Genomic DNA, 18,356 nt, shown 5'->3' on the forward strand with positions numbered 1-18,356 from the left:
ACCAGCAAGTGAACTCTTGTTCTTCCTTGAACAGGGGGAGTGGGTGTGGCTGAAGAGGTTTGAAGCTGGCACTGCCCCGGAGCTGAGGCCCAGCTGCCTCAGCCTCCTGAGAAAGGTAGGGCTGCGGAGGGGGTGGGGGATGGGCTGCGGAGGGGGTGCTGTCAGGAGACCCCTAGTGGTATGGAGTGGTCCCCACTCAACGTAGAAACTTCTAGCCTCAGGAAGGAGTCCTTCCTGTTGTCACAATCGCTGTCCCATGGCCGACCCCTCAAGCACCGTTACACACCATCACTGTCATCTTCACACACGAGCATGCCTAAAGTCACAGCACCACCCCAACATGGCCATCACCACGACCACCGGGTGCACAGTCCCTTCCATCAGTATCATCAACACCCTCGAAGAACCTCATCCCGCGCCCTCCATCCCTCCACCCACCCACCCAGGTATCCACTGTGTACTGAATACCAAGTACGTGCCGAGCTGTGTGCTGGGTTTGGGGTAGAGCTGGGGAGAAGAGGGACGGGGCTCCTTCCTTCAGGGAGCTCCCGGTCACTTGTTCATCACTAAGCACATGAGCCCCTCCACCCCCGAGGCTGCCACCATCCTAAGAGGCACTGTGGGCTGGAGGACGGAGCACAGGACTTGAGTCAAGAAGGTCCTGGGGAGAACTCTGCCTCCATGAAATGCTTAGCTTTCCTGTAAAATGGAGCTAATCAAGTCCAGTCCCGGGGAATTATGAGGATTGGAGAGAACATATGAAATAACCTAGAACTGTCCCTGGCCAGCAGTGTGCCTTTGATAAATGGTGAATTTTATTATTATTATTTCCCACATGACCACGATCTGAAATCAAGTTTGGAGAGATTAAGTGACTGGAGGCGAGGGTAGGCATGTCCTAGTCGGCATCTTGCAACCAGAGCGAATAGATGTTTCTTAAAAGAAGAAGTCCTATATGTGGTCAAATAAGTTTGGAAATTGCTTGCGTTAGCCATCGGGCTTTTCAGAACCTTCAGTATGTTCTGGTTATCTGTGACTGTGTGACAAAATGTAGTGGCTTCAAGCAACAATCATTTTTATGATTCTTGTGTGGGTAGGAAATTTGGGCAGGGCTCAGCTGAGCAAGTCTTTGGTTCTATTTGGCATTGGTTGGGGGTCACTTAATGGTATTTGGCTTTAAATGGGCTGTCAGGTTGGCAAACTATGGCACGCAGGCCAAACCAGGTCCACTGCCTGTTTTTATAGAAAAAGCTTTACTGGAACTCATATTCATTCCTTTACGTATTGTCTGTGTCAGCTTTTGCCCTCGGTGGCAGAGGTTAAGTATTTGTGACAGAGACTGTATGGGCTGCAAAGTATTTACCAACTGGATTTCTACAGAAGAGTTTGCTGACCTCCAGTCCAGAGGGCCTAAAAAGGCTTTACTTACGCATTCGATTACTTACATGCTGGCAGGGCATTTGGAAGAGCGGGTTCAACCAGACCTGACTTTCCACTCTGTGTAGTCTCTCCACGTGGTCTCTCCAGCATGATGACTCCGGGTAGAAGGACTTCTTACAGCCATTCAAGTCCCCAACAGAGAGGGCTAGAAGAGACAGGAAGTAGAAGCTGTTAGTCTCCTAAGAGCCAGACGCAAAATGCAAAGACCACTTCCACCATGTTCTGTTGGTCACAGTCATCACAGAACTCACTCGAGGGGAAAAGACAGAGGTCCCACCTCTTGCTCTCAGAAGGGTCAAAGGATTGAGGCCATTCTCAACTCACCAGATATATTCACATGATTGTGACCTGTATTCAGGTGTCCCCCACTTAGTTGATCCTCGAACTGTTTTTGTGAGAAGGTCTAAACCAAACAAGGCTTCCATTTTTCCTGCTTGAATAAATGTTAGCATTGCTGGTGGGGTTGGAGCTCTCTGACCTGCTGAGCAGCCATCAGGGAAGCTGTTTTCTTCTTGAGCCTGATCCCTTCTGCTCTTCTTCCTCTCCTCATCAGTCCTTGCGTCTTGGAGGGGACAGAATGTACACTTAGATTGGGAAACAAGCTTAGATGCCTATACCGTGGAGTTGGCTACAACTTACTCACTTATTTACCCATGACGTTTCCACTCAGTTTTTCACCTACTTGTTCATCCATCCATCATCTGTTCATCTATCTATCCATCCATCCACCCTCTACCCATCCATCCATCCATCATCCTTCCGTCCATCTATCCATCCTCCATCATCCATCCACCCATCCATCATCCATCCATCATCCATCCATTTATCCACCCATCCAACCATCCATTTATCCTGCATGCATGCATCCATCTATTACCCATCCCTCTATTCATCCATCCATTCATCTATCCATCCATTCAACCATCCAACCAGCCATCCACATATCCATCCATCATCCATCCATCCAACCATCCATTTATCCATCCATCATCCATTCATCTATTATCCATCATCCATCCATCATCCATCCATCCATCCATCTATCCATCTTTCATCCATTCATCCATCCAACCATCCATTTATCCATCCGTCCATCCATGCATCCATCCATCCATCCACCCATCCAACGTTTCTGGTGCCTGTCTGTGCTCTGCCCTGTGCTGGGTGCTAAATGCTGGAGGCCCAGATGTGGACTGTACCTGGTCCTGCCTTTGACAAGCCCCTGAGGGCTCTACTGTGCCCATTGCCCCAACAGATGCGGGAGCTGCGGCATGAGAATGTTGCTGCCTGCCTGGGTGTCTTTGTAGCCCCGGGGGTCAGTGCTGTAGTGCTGGAGCACTGTGCCCGGGGCAGCCTGGAGGACCTGCTGCGGAATGAGGCTCTGCGGCTGGACTGGACCTTCAAGGCCTCTCTGCTGCTGGATTTGATCCGTGTGAGAACCCTCCCCGGGTTTGGAGCTATGGGGGCCATGGGGAGGGCAAGGAGACAAGAGATGCTCAGATTTCCAAGACCTGGTCTCTTTCCACTTGGTCTAAGAAAAACCTGAACAGTGTGGGAAAAGGTGAGAGGAGGCAGGAAGGGTTTCTAGGGTCTGTGGGATTCTGAGAGGACCAGGGGCCCCTTTCATTCATCGCAGGCCTTTTGGACCACCACTATGTCCACCCCAGGGCATGCGGTATCTGCACCATCGGCATTTCCCTCATGGCCGCCTCAAGTCCCGAAACTGCGTGGTGGATGGACGCTTTGTTCTCAAGGTCACGGACCACGGTTATGCAGAGCTCCTGGATGTTCAGCGGGCTCCCCGCCCCCGGCCAGCCCCAGAAGGTCAGCTCAGGGGTGGGCAGGGGCCACCAGTAGGTTCTGAGGCCTCTGTTTAAATCGGATGCTTATGAGGCAGGGAGAGGGGGTGGATGTCCAATCCTTCAGCATTTCCCGTGGTGTGACCTTGAGCTGCCTCGGGCCCTTTACCTGTGAATGGGGGAGAATGGAAGCACCTACGTCCTCCCGGGCAATGACGCCACATGTGCGAAGCACCCGCCCACCGCGGCCCAGCCTGGTGCTCAGTGGGTGAGGACGGTGTGCCCTGCCCTGTGACCGCAGAGCTGCTGTGGACGGCTCCGGAGCTGCTGCGGGCGCCGGGGGCGCCGGGGCGGGGCACCCTCAAAGCAGACGTCTTCAGCATCGGCATCGTCCTGCAGGAGGTGCTGACTCGAGGCCCACCCTACAGCTCCTCGGGGCTCTCCGCAGAAGGTACAGCACCCCGTCCTCCTTCCTCGGCCTGTCCCCGCCTGGAGTCCCCATGTAGTGGGGGAGCCCTGTGGCCGTCGGGAAATCCAGGCCTGGATAGAACCACACAGGCGCGCTTGCCTGGTTTGACCTTGAGAACTGAGTTTCTTTGGCTCAAGCCAGGCAGCCAGCGGCAGCCTTGCCAGAATGGCAGCTGACCAGCTCCGGGGCCGAAGACTTTGGTTCCTGGGAGAAACCTCCACCGTCTTCTCTCTCTTCCGGGGTCATTGCCGTGTCTGCGGGTGCTCATGCCCTAATCATCCCTCTTGCTTACTGTCGTCTTCGTGCTCACGCAGACCTCAGTTTTCTCCAGCTGCTTCACTTACTACACAACCTTACACAAGTCACTTCCCCTCTCTGAGCCTCAGTTTTCTCATCTTTAAAATGGGGATGAAATAAAAAACGGGCCAGACATGTGGCCCATGTCGGATGTGGCTAGGCTGCTCACTATTGGGGGGCTTGCTTCTCTGCCCAGGTGGGGCTCCTTCAAGAACATCTCATCTCCTTCGAGGTGTGGAGGACTCTCACTCACACCGTCCCCATCATCGCCCGGTCTTAGACATGTTCTCTTCTGACCCCAGTGCCAGGGCCCAACTTCAGAAACGTTTCTTCCCCTTCTGTGTTCCCTGTCAGGGTGACCCAGACCCTGGGCTGTTTTAGCTGTCCCCCTGCTGCCTGTGTCCAGTCCCAGGGACCTGTCCCCACACACAGCCTGGCTTCTCAGCTGCAGTGCGGGGCAGCGAGGGAGCCGAGCCCACCACCCCCTCCCACCCCCAGTGGAAGATCTTTAACTCATGGGATGCCTGGCTCGCTTCCTTTCTCCAGCAAAGCACGGCTCAGTGAGTAATGAGCATTCCAGGCCCCAAATTTATGAGGTGGAGGAGTGGGAAGGAGAGGGGCCTTTGTCAGGCCATTTGTTCAACACTCCTCAGTGGCCTGGGCCCCCCACATTTGCCTGCCAGGAGAGGCGAGACTAGCCAGATGGAGTGTGTAAGCCAGGCTGCCAGGGCACGGCGCCTCGGGCCCAGACTCCATGAGGTTTTAGGGGAAGGGACCAGGCCTGGAACCCTTGGATGGTCACCACTGCATTGGGCTGTCAGGCCAGGGCCTGCTACTTCCCGGGGGAAGGGGGGAGTGTCTTCCCTTGTCTCAGGGAGGAAAATGCAAAGAGCGCAGGTACCAGGGGACACCGACCTAAGCTTAGCTCAGCGCCAATCCCCTTCATAACTTCAAGTAAATGCCTTTCAGGCTCCGAGCCTCAGTTTCATCATCTGTAAAATGGGGACCACGTGGCCTGCCTCCCAGAGTGGTTGTGAGGACTCAGTGAAATTCTTTACACAAAGTGCCTGACACCTGGTGGGCACTCTATAAATATTTGCCCGAGTGATTTTAGGAATGTGCTGATGTGGGACCCCACATTCTCTCCTGACCTCCCAACTTCAAGCAGACCCTCCTTGCTCTTAGAAATAACATCTTTTCAAGATCCTGTGTGCGTGCTGGGGGGCGGGGCTTGCAGCTTCCAGAGCTCTGTCATGTGTATTATCCCCCCTGGACAGCCTTGTGGGGGGGAAGTGCATTCTTTGGGGATAATTGAGGGAGGCTCAGAGCGGGCAAGGGACCACTCAGCGGAAAGCAGTGCATCAGTGCTGTTGCCCTCAGATCTCCTGGAATCATCCACGGAGCATGTCCCACAGAGCTGGGGGTGTAGCCTCCTCCCTCCGCAGCTGGCGGGGCTGGTCGAGCACGTGATGCCCTGGGCGTGGACAGCGGGCCTGGCGGGCGAGGGAACACGACACCGGCCTGGCCTGGGCCGGTGGCCTTCAGCACGTTCACATGCGAGGACTCCATGTTAACGTCAAAAACCTTTGGAGCCTCACATGCTACTATTTGACTTTTAATATCCGCCGACTGAGACAAAGACAGAATCTGCTCTGAAATCAGCAACGCTTTGCAATGGGTTTGCGTTTTGTTCATCATAACACCGTCCGAATACTTTCGAGAGAGTTGTCCGTGTGTGTGATGTATTATTGATTCCGTCTGCACACACTCTTTTGTAAGCACATACAGATTTCCAGACCCTTTACCCACAGGCCCTTAGGGTCTGATGGCGGCAGGCTGGAAGCCTCTGGGCAAAGGAGATGAGGCAGAAAGAGCTCAGGCTCCGATCTAGAGTTTGCTTTTTACCAGCCCCATAGCTGGGGGTGAGCTACGTCACTCCCAGGAGCCTCAGTTTCCCTATCTGTAAAATGAGACAGGGACTCGAGCCCTCTCCCCAACAAGGGGGCCAACAAGGAGTGGGGAGGGGAGCGAAATCCAGAAAGAAGCTTCTCCTCGTGGGCACCAAGGGCTCCCACCTCCTCGGCCAGGAGAGGAGAATCCCAGTCCTCCTCAGTGAGTGACTGCTGTATCCCTCAGCCCTAGGAAGTCTGTACTATTTTATGCCCTTTTTATCTGTGAGTAAAATGAGGCGCGGAGAGGTGGCATAACTTAGAACATCGATGGGTGATCTAGAAGTCCCCTCCGGACCCGCTGCAAGTCTGAGCTCGGTACCCCACCCCACTTCTTCCCAGAGCCCTTGTGAATCTCTCGGTGCCCCCCAGTGTCCCCCAACAACTTCCGGGGGTGGAGCTTTTTCAAGCAGTTGTTAGATGGGGACACCGAGGCACAGAGAGATGGCAAGTGGCAAAGCCAGGACTAGAACACTGATCTGTCAGACCTCACTTAGCCTGGTGGCCTTTATTACAGGGAATGGGGACGGGAAGATCATGGCTGGGGCTGTCTTGGGAAAATAGTAATGATGATGATAATGAAAGCAGACAGCCTTATTTCTTCCCCGGGGAAGTGGCACCAGAAAGTCTCCAGGTGGCAGGGCTGGTGGAAAGAGCCACAACGTCGGGGTTTCAAGCACGTCGGTGGGCATCGCTGGCAGCAGCGGCTGGGTTGGGGGGGGAGAGCCTGCTACGAGCCAGCTGCTTAACATCCATCCTCTCTCCCCTCTGCGCCCCTCTCAAGAAGGCAGTTTATTAAGCTCATTTCACAGATGGGAAGACTGAGGCTCGGCGAGATCTGGGTCCGTCCACCATCTCCTAGAGAGGTTGTAGCAGATTTGGAATTCAAACCCCGTTCTTCCAGTCCTAGTGCGAGACCCTTTTCCTGGTCACATCCTGGGCAATCCTGGGTCTGCTGGCCAGCATGCCATGGGGTGCAGAGCAGGGGAGCCAAAGAGTACATGCAGGGCCTGATCCCTGCACCCCCAGAGGCCTCCCCTGCCTTCTCTCTCGGGACCCCAGGCCAACCCCTTCCCACGAGCCTTGCTGGGGACCTCGAGCCTTTCATCCCCATGGTGTTGATTGCAGAAATCATCAGGAAGGTGGTATCACCCCCTCCCTTGTGCCGGCCCCTGGTGTCGCCTGACCATGGGCCACCCGAGTGCATCCAGCTGATGGAGCAGTGCTGGGAGGAGGCTCCAGAGGACAGACCCAGCCTAGACCAGATCTACACCCAGGTCAGTGCTCCCTCGGCCAGTGCTCACAAGAAATGGCTCCTCCGTTCGCCTCACTTAGCCCAGTGGAAGCCCGACACTACCTCTGGGGCCTGGAAACCCTATGTAGTAAGGGGGCCCAGGCCGGCACCCTCATTCTTGAGGGCTGTGCCTGAGGTCCGCCCTCCGAGGAAAACTTTCTCAGAACCCTGGGTTCCGGAGATGTTTGTGGAGTGCATTCCTAAGTGCCGAGCCCCGTGCTAAGTGTTACGCTTACTTTATGTAATCCTCATAATGGCCCTCCAAAGAAGTACTAGTATTATCTCGGCTTCATAGGAGAGAAACTGAGGCACAGAGAGGTGAGGGGCTCACCCAATGTAACTCAGGGAGTGAAAGGTGGGGCTGGAATCCAAACTCAGGGTTGTCTGTCTGCAGACCCGGCACCAGAGCAAAGAGGCCCTTCGTGGCTGTGGAGGCAGCACTGGTTCCCCTCGTCCGTGCGTGGAATTTGTGAGGGGCACGGGTACATCCCCACCCCCAGGCCTGCCTTGGTAACTGCAACAGGAGGGGTGAGGCAAGTTGCCACGTGTTTGCAGGGCGAAGGTGGAGTGTGTGGGCCTGAATGAGCTGGCTAATGGCTCCCACGGGACCAACCCATCAAGCCTGAGGTGACAGCTTCGTGCCCCCCCTTTCTGCCCTGCACTCCCCAGCCGCAGTGGCACGTGGCCAAGGAGAGGCTCAGCAAGCGAGAGGGGCGTCCAGACAGGTGGTGAGGGAGCGAGAGCCAGGAAGACAGACGGGAGGAACGCGCAGGTGTCCTCCGAGAACGCTTCCACATCCCCTGACTTCCCACACCCTCTCCCCACCTCAGCTCTGGCATCAGGGGTGGTGTCCCCATTCCACAGACGAGAAATCTGGGTCTTAGAGTAGAGGAGCCCTCAGTGGCCACAGTGAGGCTGGGTTGCAGAGCTAGGACTAGCAGCCAGTTCTTCAAACACGAGCCTGGAATCTATCCAGGGATCAGAGATTGTCGTGGCCAGCGGGTGACTGTGAGGAAAGATCCTGCCCAAGGCTCTGGGGCAGAGAAGGCGGGGACGGGCATATGGTAGACAGCACGAAGGTGGGAACTGCGTCACACTGTGGGGGGCTGGGGCCAACATGCCTGCGTTCACATCTACGCGGCAGTTCACCTCCTTGACCTTGGGCAAGTCGATTGCTCTGTCAAGCTTCAACCTCCCTAAAAGTTGCCGGGAAAGACTAACCCTGGCCCAACTTGCCATATTGGAGTGACCATCAAGTGAGAGAACGAAGTTAAGAACACAGTGGTTCTCTGAGAAAGAGAGAGTGAGTGAGGCGTTAGACAAAGAACGCTGACCTCCAAGTCAAAAGGCTTGGTTCATGTTGACTTAACCTTGTCCTGGGAGTACCAGCTAATGCAATGAAACAAGAAGATGAATGTTAGAAAGGAAGAAGAGAATGAGTGCTATTTGCAAATCCTATGACTGTGCTCCTGGGCAACCTGAGGAAAACAATGGAAAACACATCCCAAATTTTAAAATAATTCATTGGGGTGGCTGATGATAAAATTAACACATGAAAGATCTCAGTTTGAAACTCAGTTCCACCATTATGAGGTCCTTGACAAGTTATTTTACTTCTCAGATCCTTTGTTTTTTCATTTGTATCATGGGGACCTTCCTTGCACAGGTGCGCTTCCGGTCAGCATGTGTCCTTGGTGTCTCAAGGTCAGCAGCTGCCATGCCCACCCCGACTGACCTTTACAGCTTGCACCTCTGCTTTTTTTTTTTTAAGATTTTATTTATTTATTTATTTATTTGACAGAGATAGAGACAGCCAGCAAGAGAGGGAACACAAGCAGGGGGAGTGGGAGAGGAAGAAGCAGGCTCACAGCAGAGGAGCCTGATGTGGGGCTCGATCCCAGATCGCCGGGATCACGCCCTGAGCCGAAGGCAGACGCTTAACCGCTGTGCCACCCAGGCGCCCCTGCACCTCTGCTTTTAACGGGCGATACAAAATAGGTGTGTGTTAGGGGCTGCTGCCGCTCCCCACCTTACAGATGCTTGGTAGAGAGAAGTGGTACTAATGGAGGTTGGATATACACACCTACACACACACACACACACACACACACACACACGTGCATGCACATGCTAAGCCGCTGGATTTACACAGGAAGGGGCTCCTTCACTCTGACAATCATTAATTTGCTTCTCCCACTGACTGCACTTTGGGAAGGTGCAAACCAGATTGGGGAAGGTTCTAGTAAATCTCCTTAGGGAACACACTGCGGTCTTTTCTGAAAATTTTTCACTGAAGGTATGACTTATGACCACACATGAACGTCCTCATATGAAGACCTAAGCTAGTTATTTCTCTCCGCTCAGCAACTGGCAGTAGTTGCGTTTCTATTGAGCAACAATTTAATGTTCCACTGTCTCATGGACTCTGTGGTTTGTGTAATCTATATTTCCCTCTTTGCTTTGTTGCTAGGAAGCTCATGTTCAAAATTGTGACCAACTTCTGGCATGCATTTTGCTAGACAAAAATAGCATGGATTTTTTCTTCTTTGGTCCCGGCATCCTTACCTATTTATTATTTAATTTTGTAAAAAAGTTTTTTTTGAACAAGGAGAGAAATAGAGAGGTAGAAATGATTATATACATAAATAATCTACATATATCCTTTCTATCTGCCCATCTGTTCATCCATCCTTCCATCCATCATATCCACCCATCTATCTATTCATCCATCCATCCATCCACCATATATATCCATCCATCATCCATCCATCCATCCATCCATCCATCCATCCATCCATCCATCTTTGAGAGCAAAGAATGTCTCTTCTACAGTGTTGTTGTGAGAACCAGAGCAGCAAGGTTAGCAGTAATGCTATGCGGGGCCATAGGCTTCTTTGTAAAGTCATCTCCCTGCCTGCCTCATACAGAACTCACTCACTTTTCCTCCCGGAGGTCTGTGCTTTTCCTTGTCAGAGCCACCATCCCTTGTCTTTTCCATATCTGCTCCCCACCTGTGGAACTCCTCCAGGCAGGGACTATGTCTGCTTCAATCCTGCAGCTGAGATTTCCAACCTGAGAGCAAGTGTGCTGACCTTCATGGGTGAATTGGGATTTTTGTTCCATTTTCAGTTCAAAAGCATCAATCAAGGCAAGAAGACCAGCGTTGCTGACTCTATGCTGTGGATGCTGGAGAAGTATTCCCAGAACCTGGAGGACCTGATCCAAGAGCGGACTGAGGAACTGGAGCTGGAGAGGCAGAAGACAGAGAGGCTGCTCTCTCAAATGCTCCCTCCGTGAGTGGCCCCTTAGGACTTGATTGTGCCTCTAGCCTCAGTGGCTCTGAGCATGGGACCTAGGACATAGTAGGTGCTCAGTAAATCTGGGTTCCACGAATTCATTCAATTTACTCATTGTTTATTTATCTAACATGTTTTCAGAGAGCCCTTATATGTGCCAGGCACTATTATGGGCTTTTAAGTATTAATTCTGCTACCTCGCTCCCTTGAGAACAAGGAGAGGGCACAGTGTCCCCCATCTGACTTCAGAGGAAGTAATGTCCAGAGAAGGACAGGTACTTGCTGGAGGACAGCTAGTACACAAGCAGACCTGACCTAGATCCCCTGATGCCCAACCCAGGAATTTCCCCCCAAGACCCCTCCCTCACCTCCAAACTGTGGGAAGGGGGTATCCCCACCCTGTGACTGGTCCTTCCCATTCCTTCAGGTCTGTGGCTGAAGCTCTGAAAATGGGGGCAGCTGTGGAACCAGAGTACTTTGACCAGGTCACCATATACTTCAGTGACATTGTGGGTTTCACCATTATCTCAGCCCTGAGCGAGCCCATTGAGGTGGTAGGCTTGCTCAACGACCTCTACACACTGTTCGATGCTGTTCTGGGCAGCCACGATGTGTATAAGGTGAGGACACCAGGAGCCGGTATCACATCCCTCCTTCCTCTACTGCTGTGTTTGTGTCATTTATCTGTGTGTTTTTATCAGTTAGCTATTGCCATGTAACAAATAATCCCAAAACCCAGTAGTGTAAAATTATAAGCATTTATTATCACTCATAAACCTATAGGTCAGCTGGAAAGTTCTCTAGACTCAACTGGACCACTCATACATCTGTGGGCAGTGTGGTGAGATAGGAAGTTCTGCTGATCTTGGCTGGGCTCTCTCATATCTCTGGAACCTTGAATGGGACAGCTCTGGCCCACAGGGTCTAACCTCAAGCAGGCTGGTTGGTATCGTTCCCATGGTGTGGCAGGGTTCTGAGAGAGAAGGCGGAAGCACAGAAGCCTCTGGAAGTCTGAGCTGGCATTCGGCACGTGGCTACTTCTGACATATTCTATTGGTCAAAGCAAGTCAAAAAGCCAACCCAGGGGCACCTGGCTGGCTCAGTCAGTGGAGCATACAATTCTTGATCTCAGGGTCATGAGTTCAAGCCCCACATTGGGCATAGAGTTTACTTAACAAAAAAGGCCAACCCAGATTTAAGGGGGTGGGTAATAAACTCCACCTGTGCTGGGCAAAGGGCCAACAGATGAGTCATCTCCTGTGCCTCCCCTTTGGGAGCTCTCAGTTTTGCAGATGAAAGAGGAAGGCAACCCACAGTAAAAGTGATGATCAGGGCAGGCAGAGGAGGCTGAAAGGGCCCCCAGTCCAGCTAGGGATAGATGTGTAGAGTAAAAAGCAAGAAAGGCTTCCTGGAGGAGGTGCTGTGTTCCTAGCACTGTCCAGTCTGGGTGTGGTTGCTCCAGGCAAGCCATGGGGGAATAATGTGCCAAAGCTGGAGCCTTGAGACGATGGGCCCAGTGAGTATGAAGAGTGATGAATGGGTTGTAATGACTGGACATGAAGTGGGCCCATGGTGGAGTGGGTGGTGGCTGGGGGACACTGGAGAAAGGAGTGGGGCCGGAGCTGTCAAGACCTTCCATGATCTAGTCCCTGTCCCTCTCTCGATCCTGGGTTTGATTCCCAGCTTGGCCACCAGCATCTGTGTAGATTTGGGCAAATGTCTTCCTCTCTCTGGACTTCTGTGTCGTCGCCTATAACACAGGAATGATGACCCCAGCCCCGGGGGTTTACAGATGATGGGCGGATCCTATCCCCCTTGAAGTAGTGCTGTGTAAACTGAGATTGTAGAAGTGAATAGTGTCCTATCCCTGCCTGCCTGCTGTGGGGACCCCACCTCAATCCTGCCCCTTATTCTGACCCAGTTGCTGGAGGTCTTGAGTTGCTCTAGACACAGTGGAGGTGGGGTGGAGAGGGAGCTCCCCAGAAACCGCCATACTCAGACTCCACTGGCCTTCTTTTGCGACCCACCAGTCTCCTTCTAACCACAGCCCTCCAGGGAGGCAGGGACAGAGGAGAGCCAGGCCCTGGGGCAGAAGCCAGGATAGACAGGAGGCCTGGACGGGAAGTTTTAGAGGCAGTCTGCTGATAGCACTATGTACAGTATCCCAACAACAATAATTGCCAGTACTTACTGAGTGCTTACTGTATACTGGACACTAGTCTAAGTGCTTTATATGTACTAATCCATTTAACCATCCTAACAGACTGTGAGGTAGGTAATGGCACCCCTAATGTATAGATGAGGAAATGGGTGAATAAGGGGCTTATCTAATTACATGTTTTCAGTGGAATGTGGAGCTGAGATTTGCACTTGGGCATTCTGATCCCAAGAACCCCCTTCTGTGGCGGGGGCAGGGGCTGGGTTCGCCAGCCTCATGACATGGACATCCTCAGGAGAAAGTCACAGGTTCATAGTGGCTCACAAGACTCTCCAGGAACTGGCCCCATCTACCTCCCCAACTGTACCTCTGGCCACTCCATGCAGACCGCTGCATTCTTCACACGAGCTTTGCTCTCAGGGCCACTGGGCCTTTGCACATGTCCGTCCTCCTGGGACACACTCTCCCTCCTCCTCATCTGGCTCCCTCCTCCTCATCCTTCTGGCCTCAGGTTATCCCCCTTCCCCTCCCAGACAGGGTTAGGAGCTCCTGTGCGGTGCTCTTGTAACTACCCCTGGACGGCACAGCCATGCTTTATGGTTCTAACCCAAATCACTCTGTCCCCAGTGCTTGGCAATGTCCAGCACGTTGTATGTCCTCTGGAAATATATATTGACTGAGTGAGGAGCTCACTGAAGCCCAGAAAGGAAAGTGGCTCGCCCAAGGTCACACAGCCAGTAGGCGGTAGAGCCAGGACAGGAAACAGCAATGCCTACCGTCACTGCCCGGCTCTGTCTGCTACACCACACTGCCCCACACCAAGCCTCCCAGTCCTGAGCCACGGACATTCCAAGGACGCAGCTTCCTTCCTGCTCCCTGTTCAGGAGCCCACACTCTTGCCCCAACCCCTGGTTCGGAGCTGTTGTCTCTCACGCTGGCTGAGTTTCCCTTTTGTTTCCAGAGCCTCCCTGGCCCTGTGGGCCCCAGGAAAACATTCCTCATCTCTCATCTCATTTTGCTGAGCCCTGTGGCTTTGATGTGCCCTGAGTCACCCCTGGCCTTGTCTCTTCCTCTCCTGCTAATCTTTTCTCACACATGTGTCCCTCCCAGCTCTGAATCATGCTTTCTGATCTGCTCTGAACTCTGGCCAAGAGGTCTGCATCTTTCTGGCAGAATGAAATGATATAAAACAAGGCCCGCACACCCCTCCAGATGTGGGGAAACAGGCAGCCTGTTCCTGACGATGTGCGAGCACGTCTCTCATCACTCAGCCATCCGCCTCGATTTCCCCTCCGTCCCCAGCAGGATCTGGTTACTGCTCTTTAATCGGTCTGGGCTGGGAGGCAGCCAGACGACCATTTCCTCGTTCCTCTGGGGTCTGTGATTCCCTGGCAGCGCACACTGAATGAGCCCTTTATGGACACGGCTCTGGAGCGGAGCCCATGTGGGCTATAGGGGTGGAGGGGACTTACCCCGGCACTCAGCCCCAGCAGGTGAGACTGGCCTTGGCCAGGCTGCCAAGGGGCCCTGGGCAAATCACTTGACCTCTCTGAGTACCACGCTCCCGTTTGTAAAACAGAGGTGAATGTGCCTATGGCTTGGGATGGTTTCGCCGATCAAGCAATGTGAGAAGAAGTGCTGTGGTTTCTTCATTCATCGGCGCAATGCCGCTGCCGCCGAGCACCACCATGTGCAGGTGCTGAGGCCTCCCCCCTGAAAGCACAGAACAGGGCAGGGGTCGGAGGGGGGGCGGACAGAGCTAGGTAAGCATCTACAGAGATTGGCCCAACCTAGGGACTATCCCAGGGGATTTCATGAACCATACAATGGCCTGCAGAGGCCATTATCCCTTCAGATGCAACACAGGTTCAGAGAGGTAAGTAACTAGCCCAAGGTCACACAGCAAGTCAGTGGTGGAGTTGGAATTCACATCAGTGTTTGCTAACGTGGAGATCTTTGCCCTCAATTCTCCTCTGGCTGTGTTCTCCCATCTGCAAAAGGACCGCACCGGTGTATACCCTTGCTTGCCACTGAGTGCCCACGATCATAGGAGTCTTTGAGTGATCCTCATTATGGGTCCGAGCTCCTGGAGAGTGGGGCCTGTGCCGGGTCACCTTTCTGTCACTGGCATCGTTGGGGTGATTATTAATGACACCAAAGTCTCCCAGCTCTGCTGGCAGGCAGATGGCGGGCTGGAGGGCAGTTTAACAGCTTAGAGAGACCACCATGCCCCTCCCCCACAGTCTGGACCTTGGGTCACCCGACTGAGGCAGCGCTGCGTCCCCAGAGCAGACGTACTGTCCCTGAATTGCAGCTTCGTGGCTAGAAGTGGGGCCAGCGAGCTGTAGGCCTCCGGGGCTACCTCTGGGAGGCGGGGCTGACCTACACGCACGTGCTGGCCATGTGCAGGACGGTAGCAGAGGGAAACCCCACAGAGCAGGCACGCTCCCCTAAACAGAGAGGGAAAGGGCCCAAGCCCTACGTACCAAGAGGCAGCACAGCATACAGGCCATGGAGCTGGACTGACCAAGTTCAAAGCTGCACTGTGCGATGTTGGCAAGTGACTTAATTATCTGGCCCGCTGTCCCCCTATGAAATGGTAGTCATACCTACCTCGCAGAATTCTTGCAGAGGTCTAAATGCATTGATATTTGTGAAGGGTTTGGAACAGTGTCTGGCATGTACTAGCTGCTATCCAAGTACTTAAGCATTTGTCCTTCTTCCAACCTTGCCAGGAAGATCACGGGTTCTTCCTCCTGTGGGAAGAAGTGGGCGGGCAGAGGGAAAGCTGGGGCTCGCTCATATTTTTCCCTCCTGGGCTACGGGGTGTGAGGTCTTTCTCCTCTGTGGAAATGTACACAGAGGGGAGGAGGCATGTCCCTGACCCTGGCCACATTCACCGCCAGCCCACCAGCACTGGGTGGACATCAGCAGGTGATGGAGAGGGAGGGGGAGCTCACAGCCCTGAGGAGGGAAACAGCTGGTGCCCTGGAAGATTTTACAGACTTGATGAGGTGGGAGCTGGGCTGATGGAGGGCTTGGATCTCAACAAACAGGGACTGAGAGAGAGCATTTCAGGCAGAGGGGCCAGGCCATCAAGCAAGCACTCAGTGTCTCTGCGGACAACAGAAAGATTCCCATTGGTGGAAGTATGGGGAACCAGGAGTAACAGTTAGGAATTAGTCAGGAAATTCTGCAAATCATGGAAGTCCCTGACTGCCAGGCCACAGGGAGCAAATTAAAATATCTAAACAGAATGTGGCATGGTTAGGGCAGATCACTGCCTGGTGTTGGGGTAGAGACAGGCTGGGTGGGAGAGAGGTTTGGGGGGTATATGTAGTAGGGCACAGTCCACAGCAAATGTGGGAGAGATTTATTGAATTACAGCACCCCCTATGGGCAGAGGACGTATTTTCTTTTCAAGATTACTTATTTATTTATTTATTTATTTATTTATTTATTTATTTATTTGATAGAGAGCACAAGCAGGGGGAGCAGCAGAGGAGAGAGAGAAGCAGGCTCTGCGCCAAGCACAGAGCCCGATGTGGGGCTTGATCCCAGAACCCTGGGATCATGACCTGAGCCAAAGGCAGACACTTAACCTACTGAGCCACCCAGATGTCCTCAGGGGACGTATTCTTCTCTTCCTCCTCCTCTTCCTCCTCCTCCTCCCCCTCCTTCCCCTCCTTCCCCTCCTCCTCCTCCTCCTCCTCCTCCTCCTCCTCCTCTTCCTCCTCCTCCTCCTCCTCCTCCTCCTCCTCCTCCTTCTTCTTCTTCTTCTTCTTCTTCTTCTTCTTGTCCACCAGTGCTGAGGGAGAGCAGGTGTGTGGGGCAGCAGGACAGCACTGCTCCCCAGGTCTGGGAGGTGCCAGCATTTGCTGGCTGCAGGAGAGGCAGTGCAGGAGCTGGGCTCTTGAGCCTGGAGGGGGGAAGACTTGATGGGGCGGTAGAGTCACCATCTTCACCCTGGCTGCCTGGCCGGTGGTAGAGAAGAAGGCCACAGTACACATCTGTGTTCAAATCAGAGTTCCCTAGAGGAGGAAGCAGCCACTTCTAGAAGGGGGGACTTTCCTATCAACAGACGCAAGCAGGCCCGGCCAGCCACTAAGGAGGCAAGTGGGCGGCCTTTAAAGCCCCGCCGAGTTCTGAGATTCTGGGATTCTTTCATCTTCGACACCATCAGCCAAGGAAATGGTGATGATAATGATGGTGACAGAAGTCTCCATCCATTGAGCATCTATAATAAGACTAGTTCCTTTAAAAAAAAATTATGGGGGGCGCCTGGGCAACTCAGTCAATTAAGGGTCTGCTTTCGGCTCTGGTCATGACCTCAGGGTCCTGGGATCGAGCCCCGCATCAGGCTCCCTGCTTGACGGGGAGCCTGCTTCTTCTTCTCCCTCTGTAGCTCCCCCTGCTTCTGCTCTCTCTCTCTATCTCACATAAGTAAATAAAATCTTTAAAAAAGTAAACAAAATTTTTTAGGTAACATACAGTGTAATATTAGTTTCAGGTGTAGAATTTAGTGATTCAACACTTCCATACAATACCGGGTGCTCATGACAAGCGCCGTCCTTAATCCCCACCACCTGTTTCCCCCATCCCCCACCCACCTCCCTTCTGATAACCAGAGCCTAGTTCTTTCAATACTGTATCTTTAATATGCATTCCACCTAGGAGGGAACTGAGGCTCGCACAAGCTAACCGGTCTGCCCAGTTAACGGCAGAGCCAGGGATTGAACCCACATCTATAGGATTCCCAAACCTACGTTTTTTCTAGGACACCTTGGAAGACATACTGGGTGTACTTATTTTCCAAACCCCTCCGGGGTATATATGCATCCCAGAGTATATATGCATCTGATATGCTCCTCTCCAGCTGAGGGCCTGACCTGCCGCTGTGGCATTGTGTGGACGGGGTGTCCAGGTCTTGCCGCCAAGGAGATCGTGGCCTGGGACCGGAGGAGACCAGACAGGCAGGCTCAGCTACACTTGAAACCAAGGCGATTTGAAGGGTGCAGATCTGTCTGTTGCTCAAGCACCTGGGACGGGAGGCCTGCTAGAGATGGCACTGTGGGCCAGAGACTTGAGGGGTGGGTCAGGGCTCCCCAGAAGGGCCTTGTGTGGGCTCTGGGACAGTCCAGGGGGGCGTGCTCTTGCACTGGAGTGAGAAGGCTGTGGCCTCTAGGTGGAGACCATCGGGGATGCGTACATGGTGGCGTCAGGGCTGCCCCGGCGCAACGGGAGCCGGCACGCGGCTGAGATCGCCAACATGGCCCTGGACATCCTCAGCTCTGTGAGAGGCTTCCGGATGAAGCATGCCCCCGACGTGCCCATTTACATCCGGGCTGGCCTGCACTCAGGTATGAACCGGGGGCCTGGGGGCGACAGGCCAGACCAACGTCCCCACCCTGCCAGGGCTATGGGCTGGGGCAACCCCAATGGTGTGCTCTGGGATTCTGAGATTCTAAAGCTCTACGATAGAAAAATTGGCATTTTTTCTTCTATTAGTGGAAGGTTCTGAGATGTTGTAAGTCAAAGAATGCGTGATGCTCAGTTTCATTCACATATATAAATACACACACACATATGTTGCCCCAGCATCTGTCAGTCATCTGAGGCCATCCCGAGGAGCCGATAGTCTGACGGAAGAGGCA

The 18,356-nt window shown here is 53.3% G+C and overlaps 1 protein-coding gene across 1 annotated transcript in view; it reads left to right on the forward strand.

The window, feature by feature from the left end:
* LOC113269343 (guanylate cyclase D-like) overlaps positions 1 to 18,356 on the forward strand; it is a 37,671-nt gene that overhangs the window by 11,702 nt on the left and 7,613 nt on the right. The window contains exons 7-14 of the mRNA XM_026518144.4: positions 35 to 115; positions 2,696 to 2,872; positions 3,108 to 3,264; positions 3,541 to 3,690; positions 7,083 to 7,231; positions 10,378 to 10,541; positions 10,972 to 11,164; positions 17,888 to 18,062. Coding sequence (XP_026373929.3) covers positions 35 to 115; positions 2,696 to 2,872; positions 3,108 to 3,264; positions 3,541 to 3,690; positions 7,083 to 7,231; positions 10,378 to 10,541; positions 10,972 to 11,164; positions 17,888 to 18,062 — 1,246 coding nt within the window. The remainder of the gene's footprint in view (positions 1 to 34; positions 116 to 2,695; positions 2,873 to 3,107; positions 3,265 to 3,540; positions 3,691 to 7,082; positions 7,232 to 10,377; positions 10,542 to 10,971; positions 11,165 to 17,887; positions 18,063 to 18,356) is intronic.

Source organism: Ursus arctos, unplaced genomic scaffold, assembly GCF_023065955.2.
Source record: "Ursus arctos isolate Adak ecotype North America unplaced genomic scaffold, UrsArc2.0 scaffold_22, whole genome shotgun sequence".
NCBI lineage: Eukaryota > Metazoa > Chordata > Mammalia > Carnivora > Ursidae > Ursus > Ursus arctos.